General features: G+C 39.7%; 1 protein-coding gene across 4 annotated transcripts in view; it reads right to left on the bottom strand.

Moving 5' to 3' along the window:
* PDGFD (platelet derived growth factor D) overlaps positions 1-17,677 on the bottom strand; it is a 150,503-nt gene that overhangs the window by 23,640 nt on the left and 109,186 nt on the right. For all 4 annotated transcript variants that reach the window (XM_040056488.2, XM_040056490.1, XM_040056491.2 and 1 more), the window contains 2 exons: positions 6,437-6,496; positions 959-1,160 (listed from right to left, as the gene is read on the bottom strand). In XM_040056488.2, coding sequence (XP_039912422.1) covers positions 959-1,160; positions 6,437-6,496 — 262 coding nt within the window. The remainder of the gene's footprint in view (positions 1-958; positions 1,161-6,436; positions 6,497-17,677) is intronic.

Consider the following 17,677-nt stretch of genomic DNA (forward strand, 5'->3'; position numbering starts at 1 on the left):
GATCTGAGATGTGAATAAAAGGTAGATTGCACAAAATTTGAACTGTGATTTGGGAATTATAATTTAAAGTTATAAAGAAGAATGCATGTGAATACACAACTTGAAAACAGATGACAACAAGAGAAATCAAATAAAATTCTTCACTCCAGATCTTCTGTGAAAACTACAGTGATTGTCATCCTGGATAATCCTAAAAGACCTCCTACATCTACACTGCACGTGAAGGGCAATTTCATCAGACCCTTCAATGCATGGTTACCCCAGAGCACAACTGTGTCTTCTCAATAGTGTTTCTTTATCATTATGGCTTTCTACTGCCAGCTAAATGCCCCTTTGCTTTACTATTTGGTAGATGATTTGAACTAAGAGAAGGAAACAAGAAACATAACCCAGAAATGTGTGCTTTGCTCAATTACAGACAAAGATGCTTAACCATCATAATGTTCCCTGCCAACATAATGAAAAACAGTGAGATGTTCACAGCCTAAAAAAAACCCAGCTGCACATACAGGTGTCTGCACCAGATGCTTCCCTAAGCACAATGTGATAAAAGTGATTATTCCTCACTCAACAGAGAACAATCCCTAAGCAGGGTATTTAAAAAAGGATGATAACACGAGTAATTAGGAGCCCCACGCTTTACACACAAAGCAATGCTTAAGAGGGTAAAGCTGAGTACCATCTGTCTTTACATGTGGACCTGTGTTTTCATTTGTAAATTTATCATAAAAAAGGGCAGTTTTCAGTCTGATTTCTCAAGTGAGATTCTACCTGGAAATCGATTAATGATTAAACAACACATCCTGGTTTTAATAGGTGGTACCTTGCCCTCTGACTTCAACAAGAACATGAGCACCAGAATGTAATGCCTGACTCATGGACTTTCCTGTGAGGAGTGAAGGAATATCCTGTCCTTGTCCCAAAACATGCATAAGTATGTCCTAAAGTCTATTCCTACCTTTGGATTTCCTGTCATGGTAGCTCCTGCCTCGATAATGCTGCCCACTGTCTGTGTACAGATTTTCAAGATCTTCTTGCCAGGAGTCCGGATTAAAGTGTTTGAGCAGATCCTCCACCGTGTCAAATGCGGCAATGGTCTGATCCAGTGCTTCCGCCGTGAGCGTAGGGTCAGTCACTGATGGAGAGGGATAGGATACCCCCTAAGAGTGACATACATCTCAGTGTACTTGGCATAAATTACAGCACCACTTTAAACAACTGAAAACAGTTATTGACAAACTTGTTACGTTATTGAGTGAAACAGTTACTTTGGGCCATCTTTTCAAGTCCTTTTCAAGGGCTTACTTATACCTGTGTTTTCGTAAGGAGAAGAGATACCAAGAAAGTCCCAGGCAAATCCCAGAGGAGGTGCAGGGAGCAAAAGCGCTGCCACTGGTGCACGGTCAGTATTTACATGCACTCCTCAAAGGGGATGCTGGTTTGCACATATATGAAGATGTAATAATAATGTTTTTTGAAAGCACTGTGATGGCCATGGCCACAGAAATGGAGATGCCAGTTCTATTGGTTATTTCACATGAGGCAGATCAGAAACCACAGCAGAGAAAGACAAATGCAAAAAGACCACTAGACTATCTTTCTCTGGTCAATTTGGACAACAAATTTGGCACGGTTAGATACTTGGAAAAATGGCCTTTTATTACTCAAAATTAAATGTAGTACAAAACTAATGAATTGACATCGAACTGACCTTTCACCTAAAATACAGCTTACTAAACAAACAGAAAAAATTCAATATTTGGATCTTGGGGGTGCTGGTGGGGAAAGGCTGGACATGACCTGGCAATATGCCTGCAGCCAGGAAAGCTGATCACGTCCTGGGCTGCATCCAAAGCAGCGTGGGCGAGGGAGGGAAATCTGCCCCTGTGCTCTGTAGTGAGACCCCAACTGCAGTGCTGCGTCCATCTCTGGGGTCCCAGCGAGGACATGGACCTGTTGGAGTGAGTCCAGAGGAGGAACATCAAGATGATTAGAGGCATGGAGGAAAGACTAAGAGAATTGGAATCATTCAGCCTAGGGAAGAAAAGGCATCAGGGTGACCTAAGTGTGGCCTTCCAATGCCTGAAGGGAGCCTACAAGAAAGATGAAGAGAAACTTTTTACAAGAGCAGGTATTGATAAGACAAGATGGAATGACTTTAAAATGAAGGAGGGTAGGTCTGGAATAGATTTGAGGAATAATTTCTTCACTGTGAGGGTGGTGAGACAATGGAACAGGTTGCTGAAAGAGTCTGGGGATGCCCCATCCCTGATAGTGTTTGCAGTCAGACTGGAGAGGGCTGTGAGCAGCATGCATGGCATTCCTGCATGAGCAGAATGAAAGGCATTCCTGCCCACTACAAGGGGATTGGAACTAGGTGATCTCTAAGGAACCTTCCAACCCAAGCCATTCTATAATTCTGTGATCTCAGAAATGTAATGAATATCTGGATGACCAACATAGTAGTAACCTCACAATTATATTATAACACCAAATGGAATATTTATTTTTCACCGGTAAGGACCAAGTACCATTCTCTGAGTGTTCCCACTGAACTTCTGGCACAATTTGACTTCAACAGAATGATTGCAGCATTTTCAGTTTTATTGGAGACGACTTGAAACATTTTTAAAGTTCTTAATTTAGAATCACAATATTCTCTATCCTGATGTCACTTTTTCCCTTTTCCAAGCACAAGGCCAAATAGCATGTAAAATACATACAAAAAAACCGGTTAATGCAGATCTCTTACTTTCCAAAGGACTACAATCAATTTTGTCCAACAACAGGCATAGTATAGCACACAAATTGTTTGGTCTTGTAAGTTAAAACATGGAAGAAACCCCTAGAAACCTAAATTCTTTCATGAAAACTCCGCTCGGAAGTAATGCAGTACAAATATGCCAGTTAAAACTAATGGCTTCCCAAAATATTTGTTTTGCCTCATGTCCCACGTAAATGCATATGTTAAACTATTAATCTTTGTGATTAACTTCACTTGCTTGGGTTGTAATGGGAGGGGCAACTCATTTTAGTAAATTCACTTGTTTGCAGGATTGTGTCCTTCAACTCCTCCTATAATGATCTTAAAGTATATATATATCTTTTAAAATAAAACACTTGTCTTTAATGGTAACCTATATCACAAAACTAACAATTCTTGACATTTTTCTGTGTAACGTTTGAAAATATGGAGAGTCTAAATTATTAAAAATCAGGAAGAGAAGAAACAGCAAACATAACAATAGTGCAGTCAAGCAAGCATAGCTGCACTTTATGGCTTACCACACAGCCCAAGAAGTTTCAGTGGGCCCACTTGTGACTGCAATGCCTCTCTAGTGGAGTGCCACGACACAGTGCAGAGGCCTGTAAAAATTCATGCCCCCTTAAAAAGGAAGGCACACTTCAAAGCCTCCCTCCTGCCTTTTACATGGCTTGGAATAGACCATCAGAGAGATGGAAGTCCCAGCAGTTGAAAAGCTCACACCAGCAAAGTGAACACAGCATTGTTATCTAAAGCAATGTTGCAGAAGAGACCATGCTGCAGCCAGTGCCATGTAGTGTGCTAACACAACTGCTGAGGTTACAAAAGGAAAAGACACCTAAATGCTACTTTCTTACTGAGGAGAGCTTGGTGGAGCTCATGGCAGTCCAGCAGGGAAAGATCAGACCCTGACTGCCTTTCAAAAGTGAGAGAGATGATCCAAGGATGCTGAAGAAACAAGAGCATAAAAATCAGGGCACAGGTGTGCAGCTTACTCAGTGCAGGAGTATGTGTTCACATGTTCAACTATACATTTCATTACAGAAGTGGAGGTCAAGCTGTGAATTTTCAGGGCATTTCAAACTCATACAGGCAGCTTAGATTCCCCATTTGCTTTTCATATAAAAGCTCCTACTCAAGAGATTTGTGCAGCCTCATTCAAAAACAGAAGAAAGCTTAACTTTTTCTCAGTGACAGCCAAATCAAGAGGAATTATTTCAACAGCTGAGATAGCCTCCTGGCAGCAGCATCATGTGACAGGCCCAAAAGCAACTTCAAAGCTGCCAACCCAACTGCCTCTCTTTTGTCCTGCCAAGAATGAAGGCGCAGGCTTTAGGGGAGTTTGTGCTCATTGTAATCTGACTTCTGAGATCACATCCAAAGAGGAGGCAAGAGGAAATGTAAGAAGCAATGAGGAGCCAAGATCTTCCACATTATGCACCTCCTTTGCATTTCTTAAAAACACTCAATACATTTTTAATTTACTGGAACACAAAGGTATCTCTTTTTGGTATGTGCTCTTGCCCTTGATTTCTGTTCACTCATTCTTTTCACTTTCCTATCTCTATTGTGAGCGTGACAGGCAATTCAATGTTCATCACAGTTTTTTCTTGGTCATAAAATTGCTTTAAATATAATGGAAACTAACTGTATTAGGAGTTGGATTTTTTTTTTTTTCCCTGAGTTTGCCATGATGGGTTAAAGGCACAAGCATGTTTTTTTTTTCTTAACTTTCTGAGAAAAAACCCAAACAAAAAACTAAACCAAAATATAACTCTGTAATATGACCTCAGGCACGGAAGAAAGAATTTGCTCACTCTAATATTTTCACTCTGAGAGTAGTAATGTGTCTATATCGTAAAATGAGTCTTTGGGTTCCTTGTGGATTTGAGAAAAGAAACTCAGACCTGTCATGCTCCCTGAGCATCAGTAGAATTTTATGCCATCTTGTCCAAGACAGACAGGTCTGAGTTTGTCCTTCTGCCTCTCAAGACCATAACAGAATCTCTGAATCTTTCTCTCCTGAAGAACTTGGATGTCCTCAGACATTTTCCTTGGTTCCTTTGTGAAAAATTGCTCAATCTCCCTACCTTATTTTCTCTGAGGATAAAAAGGACTTGTGGATGCAATGTGCTGGAGAAGCTATATTTTATTAGATAGGGAATGAGATGGGAAAACCAATGAAACCGAGGTTCTGCTTCTGGTTTAGCTGTAGGTTTCCATGTGACCTTGGGCATCAGCTTACTACCTGTAATATTTGTACTGAACTTCCTTAGCTGCAACACATTAAAAACAATTTCTCAGGAAAAAAAAGATGCAAAAACACAAACTTGATTTTTCATTTTTCAATATGGAAAAGATACTGGGTTATTGTTTGGTATGTTGCGCATTTTATGATGTTAAGGATGCTAACTAACATGGCATTTACCATAGGTTTAGTCTCATTTACATATTTACCTGATGAGGGAGCCCTAGGCTTACTTTTTCAAACATCAGCCTACCATATTTTTAAACAAAATATTCCATCACATTGATTTTTTTTTTTTTTTTCCCCAAGCCCACATTAGAATAAAAAAAGAATTTGTGTCTTTCAGTAAAACTGTTGTAGCATCTCCTGCTTGGCACATCCAGTAGATCTCAGCCCTTCTAACATCACTCCTCAAGACTTTCAGCACAGTTGGTCCCAGGCAATCAGTGAATCGTATCATGAAGGGCAAGTGTCATTTGCAAATTCAAGAGTAAACACAAGCGAGATTGGCTTAATATCTTCTAATTTTGGCAGCACAGAGTTTTCTCTCTACTTGCTGCCTTGATTGGACCCTGATCAGTAGAATTTACCCATATTTTATTCACAGCTCCTTCACCAGCTGCTCCTGGCAGCTACTGTAACAAAGGTCCTATCACTGAGCTCTCCTGCATGAATGCTTCAGACACTGGTCTCAAGTCTGCTTTAAGCCCTTACCCCCATCTCATGTGTTCTAAGAGGAGTTAACAAGAACTGTGATGTGGTGCTGAGCAGGCTGCAAAGCACAAAGAAGAGGATTGCCCATGTTATGAATTTTCATGCTACTATGACATTCCCTAGCACTGGGAAATGGCAGAGTGGACAGATTTTTTTGCCAATGACACAAGTCAAATGTAATGAAAAGAAAATTAAATTCTTTTTATTAGATAACTTGGGTTTTTTTTCTTTCTTAATTTTTCTTCCAAGTTGCAATTCACTGCTGAATATGGAGTAACTGTATCTGTATCTGACTTCAGATACAATATTTTATTGGAAACACTTAAAAAATATTCTCAGTATTGACAGTGAAAGGCCAGATCCATTTTCCGGCCAACCTGCTTTACGTATAGTCTTCTATGTAAGTCGAGACATTCCATGATTAAAAATTTTAAGTTTATATCTTGTATTTTCATACTGGCAGGATGAGTTTAAAAGCAAGAAATGTTTCCCAATGGCTGTGTCATGCGTTTACAACAGCTAAGGGCATGTCCTGAATCTTTTATCCCTAAAAACATACTGTTTGGATCCGGTGTCAGCTGGATAAAAACTTTACTCATCCTCTTTCAAAGGTGAATACATGGTTTCTCTGTGCAGATGCCATTTTATTGTGTTGGATTCAAGCCAACCTATCAATCCATCCATGGGCAAAACAGTGAGAAATTACTTACTGAGACAGAGCTTGTGACTGACTCCCAGTTGGTTTCTGAGGCTACATGCTGGAAATCATCCTAAGGGGAGAAACACACAGGAAAAATCACCGTTAAGGCATTATCCTAAATTAACTACAGAATCTAAAAAAATGTTTCAGCATTCAACATCTGTCACTTTTTCTAACCCTTTTTAGTGCAAAAGTCCATTGCCATGTGTCACTCCTCAATAAAGCTACTGCCATTCAGGTTCCTGCCTTTTCAATGTTTATAAACTCCTTGCTAACTTGCTTGGACAAAAATGAGTGAATATTATTGTTATTATTGTTATTATTATTAATATTATTGTTATCATCATAATCAACAATAACAGTAATAATAATACCAATCTGACATATGCTGCTTTGCACAGCAGGACCTAATCTGGTCAAGGACATTAAATTCATCTGCCAACATAAATATTAAACACCATCTCTGTATGTCTACAGTCAGGGCATTAATGCAGTTGCCAAACTGATCTGTTGGAAAGAATGTGAACATCCTACTTCTGGGGTACTACTTGGTCAAGGTGAAAAGCAGGATAACCTAATCCATTGAAAAGTAGTCCTAACATGACTGAACTGTTCTTGGTACTTGTGCTGAACAGCACATGATCATCACTGCACTGTTACGTTACATTAAAAAATCCAGCCGCAGAACATTCCCATTAACTGTGTCATTGGACAGAATGTCTGGGCATTTATGATTAATTTGAGCACATTAATTTGATGGGATTATATAATCTATTTTTGGACATCCATGAAGCCAACATGTAAACTAGTTAGTCATATTTCCATTTACAATCAACTAAACCTGGCATTTCTAGGGTGCAAATCATCTGATCAGTTTTAGAAACTTTACTTGGGATGACAATGCACCCTGAAAATGAATTTTTTTGTCTCCATTGTTACTATAAAGGGAACCTGGGAGGCTGATCTTAGATTCCAATGTCAAAACTGTAGATATTGACACGTGGTCACCTAAATCCCAATTCACCTGCCTGACCAGTGATGAGCAATCACTATGTAAATAATGAAGAGGCCATTTCTTTAATCTTTTGGCAGCTTTACTAATTTCCAGTTGGAATAACTAAACCATGAAAAATGGGGAAAAAAAAGGGAGCATCACAGAATGGTTATTAAACACACACATGCAGTGAATAGCTAATGATCAGAATGAATATGTAGGTAAGAAAAGTGGACTGAAGAGACAGCATAGCAAGATTTTAATTTCTAATAATAGAATTTATAATGAAAAGGTTTAAGGAAGAGGGATCAATGCCTTGGCTCTCATTTTCATACTGACTCAGTATCTGATAAGCTTTTTTTAAGCTGGCAACTTAAAGGGGAAATGGAAAGGAAACCACACACCTGATGTTCACTAGACTTGATCCGGAATTGGATCATACATATATATGCATATATTAAATTATTTCTTAGGAATGGAAAACAGAAAATTGATCTCATAATTTGCTAATTCAACAATAAAATGCTTCTTTAATCAAGAAGGAACAGAGCTGCTTTCAGGTCCAGAATCAATATACTTGTTTTTTTAATGTTTTTCATTTGCTGTAGAAAAATATTTAAATGCCTCAAAAGTCACAAGATTGTTTATTCAATACTGTTACTGTTTCTTCTTCTTCAGTACTTAAGATTAATAGAAATTAAAAAATCCCATCACTAAGTGACCACTGAAGCTGCAGAGCAATTAAAATGTTAATAATTACATGGTCATTTTCTGCTAAGAATACAGAAGAAACACACGGGTGACATTTTCAATGCAGAAATTTTTCTTAAAAACAGTAAAGATATCTGCAAGCTACAATCAGGTCATACACCATTCTGAATATGCCTACCTTGGCTGCATTCTCTACACATTTGGTTGCCCAGTTCTTGACAAGCCACTATTTAAATTAAATAAAAATGTATTTGAAAAGCTCATGAATCCTCTGGTGAAGGCTGCCAGTTGCAAAACTTGGAAATAATTTCCTCTCTGTCATTAGCTTCCATTTAGCACTTCCAGGAAAAAAAGTGGCATTAAGTTCTAAAGCATTATTTTAAAACAGAAACAATTTGCTTCACTGAATGTTTTGAGAAGAGTGTAGTCTTGTGTTCAAAGGCACGGACCACTTGTTTTATCTAAATGCGGATATCAAATCCTTTTCTTTAGTCTGTGATTCTTGGTTCATGCCAGGAGACCCCTCCAAAATCCTGACATAGACACGTGTACCACCTGGCTCTCAAACCTGATGACTGCACATTTCAACTCTGATTATATTCAATCTGCATAAACTATTCACAACTCCATGGCTTTGTTCCACCTCCACCCAAGGCAGCTGCAGTCATTCTTGGCTTCTCAGCGCTTTCAACCTCCACAGTTTGGAGATTATTATTATCTGTGGCTTCTGCTTGCAACTATTTCAAATAATAATATCAAAGTGGTTCTCATCATTACAAAACCCTCTCTTCCTTCTCACTATTGCCCCTAGCAGGAGCTGAAGGACAGATCTATTTTCAGTGCTATCTGTTCAATTTATTCTATCCCGTTCATGTGAATTTGCCTGTGATTGCTTTGGCTGTTGTTGTGCTGTTGTTTCTTCATTACTTAAAACAATATTAAAACTTTTACTTGTAACATTTCAAATACCACCAAAATTCTCGTATGTTTTCTTGCCGAATCTGGAACAACAAAGCGGTAACAATTTGACCTCATCACCCTGACAACAGTGCTTCTATTTTTGTATTTGTGTCATGGTAACATAAAAACTTTACTAAAGACCAGCAAAGCATTGAATTAACTGTTCTACAAGCAGCAAAAATACAGGAGAAACAACAGGACTACCAATCACATTCTGATAGCAACTACACTCAGTGAAGAAAAATGACTTCCAAACATCAACTTCCAAAATTACACCTCAGCAAGATAAATTCTGAGTCAGTCCCCAGAGTTAAATATGTATGGACATTGATATATTGTTCCTGGCTCTGCTTCAGACAAAGAAAAGCTACTCTCTCCTTCGCAGATGGACTTTATAGCCTGTCTCCCACCACTGATTGCCAATAAGTGACAAGGAGTCACAGAGAGTAATTTGTGTTTTACCCAGCACTTTACCAAGTGGAGATCAGGATGCAAAATCACAGCTATTGATATATTGAGACTGCAGAGCCAGACAGCACTGGTTCCTGAGGAAGATGATGTGCAGCCTGAGGGTCCATGACCTGCAGCAGCACAGGCTCTGCTGTGTTGAAGCCATGGGGCTTGGCAGGAACAGAGAGGCATCAGGAAAACACCCGGGATGTAGCTGGGAAGCTCGCCAGCTGGAGAAAAATGTTGTCATGACTCACTTTGTTGTACCACCCATGTGGCAAAACATGCGAGTTCTCTCAGCTATGCTGAATTACTGCCTGGTCCTCAAATTAAAAGCAAGAAGCACTGTGATTCTTCACTTTTTTACTTTGTTTTTCACTGTAGATTAGTCTTTTGTCATCTTGGTGCATGACTACTATGAGGAAGGATGCCTGGGATAGTCAATAACCACCAGAGGATGGGCATAGCCCACTGACAACTCTCTCCAGTGCAAAGAAGCAACCTCATATCTCTGTGTCAGCTTTTCTGTCAATTCTTTTCCTTAATCTGCAGGTTTCTGGGGTGATTGGATTAGATTTGGTAAAAAATTGTTCATCTGACAAAACAACTACAAAGTATTGCTCTTGAAAGTTGAGGCAATGCTCTCCACTTCAGTGACTGGGAAAGGTTCTCAAAGGAGGTGTGATTAAGAACAGTCCAGGCAGCACCCTTGACTGATGATTAGGGCCCACTGGTTCAGTAAGGTCCTCTCCTAAAGGAGCCACCTTCTCTGCTGTGCCCTTCTACTCAGAAGACAAGTGAGGGAGAAATGGTCAAGATGCAGGCATGTTCTTGGGGCAAGTAAGCATGAGAAAGGGGAAGAATGAAGTAAATTGAGAAAAAAATTAAGACAGAGAAGCTGAAGTGTCAAGCTCTGCCTGTAGTCTCCCCATCTGTGGTATTTAGACACCACAACTATAAATGATCCAAAAGAAAAGCAGTTTCTAGAAATTTACAGAAGAATGGACTAAGGGATGCACTGAGACACACAGAAGATCCTGCAGAACCAATCATGGGTGAAATGGACCATGTTCAAAGAGGTCCAGTACAGAAACAAAAAGAAGTTGTGAGCTCTCCCTGCAATGTAAGAATAAGGGATGAAGGACAATGGAAGGTCTGTAAGGAAAAATTAGAGTAAATTGCAACTTGAAGAAAAAAGAGACAAAATTATCCTAACGTTTAGATTAATAAACAGAAACTCAGTGATACCCATTGTTGAACAACAGTCAACGTGTTCAACTGGATTCAGAGATATGTGCAGACAGGTAGCTGATAAGCAGATCAACTTGTATTTGTATATAATATTAAGAAAATAAAATAACCTGTAAATATTTCTCTTTTTTTTCCCTGCCACAAGCAATAGTACCTATATTCTCACTAACGATTGAATTTACAGGTATTACATTTCCTATACAAAGTGACACATAATTCAAGCAAATAAACTCCAAACTCAAAGCATGCTGTATAACAGAAACGGTGTTATATAAGTTAGGGGCAAAAGAAAAATCACAGTTCCATTCAAAAAAAATGCTGTGATACATATTCAAGGTTGTGCACCTCAACTGATTGAATTTCATTTCTTATGTAGTATTTTAGTATACTCTGATTTCTATAGTTATAAGCATATTGATCTACACTTAACAGTATCTTTTTCTTGTACCGTACTTTCATTTTGTCACATTGCTGGGTTTTAATTTAGTATCAGAATGGTATTTATTAACACCTCCTAAGGATGCTGAAAGATACCCACAGCAGGTTACTAGGAAGCCAGAGGCTGGATTTTTCTTACAGTAATGGTCAAACCGCTGCTCTGTTCAGCTCTGGTGAGCAGACATTAAAATAAAAGTTACTGAATTTGGAGAGCGTGCAACAATGATGGTTTGTAATCTGGCAATCATGCCTTGCAATGAAACATTAAGTGCAGGCCAGTGTCTTTTAAGAAGGTTAGATGTGAATTGACCTTGTCTCTCCAGATAATAACTCACACTCTGCTAAAAGAGACTATTACCAACGTCAACAACCTCTCTCATTTGGCAGTGCAAGCATTAACAAATCCAGGTAGCTGCAATGTGAAGGCAGCAATATCCTAACTGGAAGTATGAGCAAATTTGACCACTGATGCCAGCTATTACTGGAACAGCTAAGAAATTAACAAAAGGCTTTAATCATATCAAATTTTCTTTTCGATTTTTGACACAGTCCCATAAAGGCAGGCCATCCATGACAACAGTATTTTAAAGTCAGTAACAAAAGGTCATATAGGCACCAAACTGTCGGATCTCAAATGTAATAGTGTGATTCCTGCCCCTCAAAAAAGACATAAATTGAGTTTCTGAAGCCCAGTTGCCACTACATATCAGTACTTACAACCTTATCAGCTAAGTTAATACTAGTGCAAGGCAACATATAAAATCCCTCTTGATTTTTTTCTGACACACTTACTAGCTATAAATGAACAGGAAACAAGATACTTAAAATTTCAAAAGTTTAAGGTTGACTTAGGTTAACTGCAGTTTGTTACATTTATTTATGAAAAGCTCGTAAAACTGAAGCAGAAGAATATATTTAATAAGTTATGTTTCCTCAATACTCCTCTTCATCCCTCACCCAGTTCTGCAAATAGGCATTGCTGGGTGCATATTGGAAGAATGTTCGAGGCATTGTTTTTTAAATGATCTGTCTAAAAGGTCACATAATACTTGTTCAAATGAGACAGTAGTTATGTCTTTGAAAAATCAGATGTCATCTGACACTATTATGCCTATGAGCATCCTGTTTGCTACTCATATCCACAAGAAAGCGTGCAAGACTTCATCACCATACTGTGCAAATTGTGCATTACCTTCGTTTCTTCCATTTATCACAGAGGCCTGTCCTCGTATCTCCATGTACAAGGGATTTGCTAATAGCTAACCTGCTGCATACTGCAGTCAAGCAGTAGTAAACAAAACACAAATCAACTAACATTCATTGTAAATATTCAGCAATTCCTCCTTTGCTATTTTTAGCTGAATGGTAAATTTTGATTCTGCAATTAAACACCGGGACACAAAACTTGAAAGGCTCTCCCTGGCTGTCTCTTCCAAACCACTCAGACTGGTTGGCTGTTTCCAAGCTAAATTTATCTTTATTGCACTTATGTAAGTACCAGCTTTATCCCTTTCTTCCCCTCCAAAGTTTGCTTCCTGCAGCAATTCTTAGGAGATGTTATATCTCCTCTCAGCATCCATTTTATTACACTAAGCAAGCCAAGCTGTCTTGGCCCTTAGTAAGAAATGTCCTCTTCTCCCCCATTGTCCCTGAACTCAATCCAAGAAAAATGTGGTTGCTCTGTACCATGGAGACCAGAACTGTACAAAGTATTCCAGAAAAGATGCAACCACAGCCTCATTGGTCACATGCCTAGTACACGGAGACATTTTCTTTGCCCCTCTTCAATAACCAGTGATATGCCATATAAGAGCAAATATTTTTGCTATTAATCTCTACATGAGTGACCTCTTTGCTAATTTTTGGGCTGTTCCATTTCACTGCAAATCAATTCTGTGCTGTTCAAGGTCATCCAGTTTGCCTCTCCGATACTCTGATTTTCCCATTCATGAGCAATGCACTTCAGCACTGTGTGTGCTGCAAAAAACTATTAAAATGCTGCTCTGCAGGTTGTACTCTGGTCTGTAAAACATCCTGAAAATAAAACTGACCATAAGATCAACCTTTTAGAAACTCCTATTAGCAAGCTGTCCCCGCCTGGATACTCCATTCTGTCTTACAGAACTCCCTTCTGTCTGTCCTCTGAATGCCACGTGCCACCTTCTCCAGCATGAGGGACTGCTTCCCGCATGACACTGGGTGACATGCTCTTCTGAAGTCCAACTACATTTGCTAGACAGCATTTTCTTCCATTCCAGGCTATCCTGCAGTCTGGAATGATTTATTTAATAAAGAGATGTGGAGTTTATTTTCTGGTTTCCTGCATCCTTAGCCACCTACTTTGCTGACAAGTGCCCTGTAAGCATTCTAGGTCAGACTTACGAGTGTGAAGGTGCTGTGACCACTCTGCTGCCATTGATGCTATAGGCTGCCACTGCATTCACCGTCTCCACATGAGCCCTGGCTCACCTTTCTGCAATCCAAGGATGCAATTCATGTGCATTAAGCTTACACTGCATCTGCTCCTCACTCCCTTTCAATTTCTGTTGTATATAAAGGAGACCTGCTTTTAGAAGTGACTCTTGGTGCCTTATGGTCTGCACTGCCCATCCTTCAGCAGTGACAGTGGAGCGGTCTGAAGGCAATTAGGCTCCTTGCTCACCTTGGGTCTGTGTCTAAGCACACTTGGGCCATGGTGGCATCCCATTTTGCAGGACTTCTTGTTCCCCCTGTGATGCCCCATGCTGGCTCTGCCAGGGCAGTGGGAAGCAAACATCGAGAGGGGTCCTGATCAAGGCGATGCTGCACATCCAAGTGGGAAATTAACTTGAGAGGAGTGATCCCATGAGCCAAAATCTTGCTGTCAGGTCAGCATCTAGTGCCCTTGTGAGGACTTTAGTGAACTTCTGCCATGCTGACTGGCAGGGTTTTGGAAGCAGTCTCCCTGGTAATAGGTGACTCTGCCCTGAGCAAAACTGAAAAGCTGATACTTCACTTGTCTGGTAGTGTCCAGGTGGGCAAAAAATTCTTTCAGAGTTAACAGAAGGCAGTGACAGCTGGTTATTTCAGGTCCTCCTTCTTGGTGTGACTCATACCAAATGGGAATGTACTGAAAGGCCCCAGTACTAGGGATAGAAGGAAAAATATTAATGAGAGAAAACCTCTTAGGAGCAGGCTATTAATTTTCTGACTTCTTTCCACTTGGGTTTCTACACATTTTTAATAGATTTAAATGGTCCATAATCAGATAAAAATAATCATTAACAAATACAGTTTAATTTCATTTAATATTCCAAGTATTCCATTGTTCTACCAAGAGGACCTGCTAAGTGCTCGGACATGCACACTTACATTTTCAGATGTAATTTGAGAGAAACATGGAAGTAATAATAATAATAATAATGAAGACCTCTAATGGAGCTAAGCAAATTTAATTCTAAATCTGAGTTCACAATGTACAAGGGTGCTGGTAAGGGACATTAGCTATCCTAGCAGCAATCCCAGCCTATTGATTTTTTTGTGAAAAAAAATCACCTCTGTCAGAGGATGATGTTTAATTCTGCAGTAAGCATGCAGAAGGAGCATGTGTTATGTTTCACAGATAATGCAAAACAAAGCATTTGTTCACCCTCCTGCTTTGACTGGAAGGCATTGCATTTTCTAGGACAACAAAGAAAGGACTGCTATCCAAGCTTTCTAAGATGTTCAATAATCATAAAAATAGTGAGAAAACCTAATCTTTGAAGAAAAAAAAGAACCATTTTCTCTTAGCTTTCCCACGTTTTTGATGCGATCAAAAGCAGTCAATTTGCTGCACACAGCACAGGATACTGCTTACTGGGGATTTTGTTTAACTTGAGTTTTATCAAACAGCTAAATTAAGGAAAAAAACCAAATTATTCCAACTGAACTTCCAGATCCAGATCTATCAAAACCACCACTGCTGCTAAAGCTAAATACTAATACTTTAGGAGATGTTATGCTTTTCATTTTTCTTATGCATAATTTGACGAATATCAATTTTAAGTGACACTATGTGTAAAGACGAGGCAAAAAACCACCTTACATTTGCTGTCTCTTGCAAACAATCTAACTAAACAGTGTTAGCAGTTTTGGGATCGGCTTACCAAAAAACAGCCTTGAAAATCCTCCTAAACACCAAACTGAGACCATAATCTCAGGACCAGGAGGGTGTTTACTGGGCCACAATTAGTGTGTGACATATTTTATTTGAATTCTGACTAAATATAAGCATAACCAAGTAGACTAAGGATGGCTGGATGGCTGTAAAATTATAACAGGCTAAATTTTTGAAGCGATGAAAATCAAGACAAACAGTTCAATGCAGTTTCATACTAATGACCTGGAAAATGTCACAGAAAATTGAAACTGGCAAAAAAAACACCCCCCAAAACCAAACCAACAACAACAACAAAAACAAACAAAAACAAAAACAAAACAAAAAACAAACAAAACAAACAAACAAACAAAAAAACACAAACAAAAAAACAAAACCAAAACCAACAAAACCCCACCAAACTTGTAAACATCATTTAATGCAAAGAAATATGGTAGGATTACCAGAGGTCAGAAGCAGTGGCAGGTAAGGAAAACAAGCTTTCAATTTAAAGAATGTAAGTAGAGAAAAAGGTACAAGCCATCAACTCGATTTGACGGCACACACAAACTCAGAAAGGAACTAGTGCCAAAAGCCTGGATGGAACAAAGATAAAAAACCATGACAATAATCTGAAATGTGACAGAGCGGCACATCATGGAGGGTGACTTATGCCTGCACACACGGAGGTCTTCCTCAGGGCACAAGGAGATACCTCCCCATACCAAGGGGACACCCACTACCACAAATCACCACCAAGGGGATGCCACATCACCACAAACCACCTCCTCCCAGGGGACCATGGGCACAGGTAGGGCCTCTCCTCACTGGCAGGGATGTGTGAGCATTTGCACATCTTCGCCTTCCCACGGGTGCGGAACAGGGTTATGCTCAGAAAAAAAAGTGATGTTTGTGGGTGCAAGCAGCTCTTCTGGAAACTGAAGATGGGTATTCTCAAGACAAGAGACACAGGTATAACCTACATGGGTGTGATACCAGTATTGATAAAAATTGCAGGAAGTAGCTACATAGCCCATCTATGGAGATGACAAGGTGACACCAAACCCCTGCCATCCTGGCCTTGCAGTGCTGGTCTGTGCAGGCCAAGCTTTTCAGCTGCCCACCTCCATCAGCAATGCAGGCTTATGAGGAGAAAACACTGGGGAGGGCTCTCACATGCTCCAGCAGAAAGACTTTGCTCTGTAGCATAAAAACTCTGAGTCTTTCCTGCACACCAGACAGCATTTTTACAGTACCACACCCACGGACTGTTTAGTTTCTACTGCTGGATTTTAGCACAGCGCTCCTAGCCACCCTATCCATCTCTGTCCTCTTTGTTCAGGAAGACTAGACCTGGACTGCACCAGCAGTAGGTCTGCACCCATGCAACAGTCCGAGTTTCCGCTGCTGGTATTACAAGCGTTGTCTCTGCTTTTAATCTATTCCTTAATGTACCTGCAAAATGTACCTGAACCAGCAGTGAGCCAGCACTGTCAGCACACTAAGTTACTGCTAAGGTGGGAAAACCGAGTGTTTATTTTCACATATTCCTGATGGAGATAGATTATGCGTATAGGGAGCAGAGTGTCCTATTTTCTGCTGCCTTACATTATCTCCTCTGAGTTAGTTTTTTTGCTCTCTCTTCAGAGCTTAATAATGCCATTTTTTCTGTATAGACTCATGCATATGCAAAAAGAGGTGGAAGGCCTGAATCAGAACACGAATGATACATTCAGGTTCTTTCCTAATCATCGGCATAAGATAAGCACATAAGACCTTGTGCACACCATGCCTGCTTAGAGGAGAGGCAGCTCAGAGATAATACACACATGTAAGTACAGTGCACATTTTGAAATAGGATCTCATTTCCAGTCAGGCACAAAAGTTCCGCCTCATCCGTAATAAACAGCAATTGTTTTGTGCTTGGTTTAGGTTCCCACACTAACACAGCATTCCCAATTCCTTCTAGAGAAAGTGAAGTTTTCAGCAGCCTGCTCCTATCACTGCTGGCCTCTTCAGCATGCAACACAAATCACACAGAGCAGTCAGATTACTTGCCCTCATGATGCCCAGGTTCTTTCAAGAATTTTTTTTGTTTGTTTCAAGTTTATTGGCCAGACCTTGGTGTGAGATCAATTTTTGCAGTCCCAAGGTGGGTTTTTTTACCCTGCCCTACAGCAGTGGAAAAATTAGCCTTATACTTTCTAAGCTGTCTTCTCAAGTTTCAGGGGTTTTTTGTTATTTTAATTTTTCTTTCCTCAAAGATAAAATTATTTTTCAAACTTACCCATAAGTCTGCAAACACTGAATCCCAGGGCTCACAAATGCCA

Source organism: Hirundo rustica, chromosome 2 (genome assembly GCF_015227805.2).
Source record: "Hirundo rustica isolate bHirRus1 chromosome 2, bHirRus1.pri.v3, whole genome shotgun sequence".
NCBI lineage: Eukaryota > Metazoa > Chordata > Aves > Passeriformes > Hirundinidae > Hirundo > Hirundo rustica.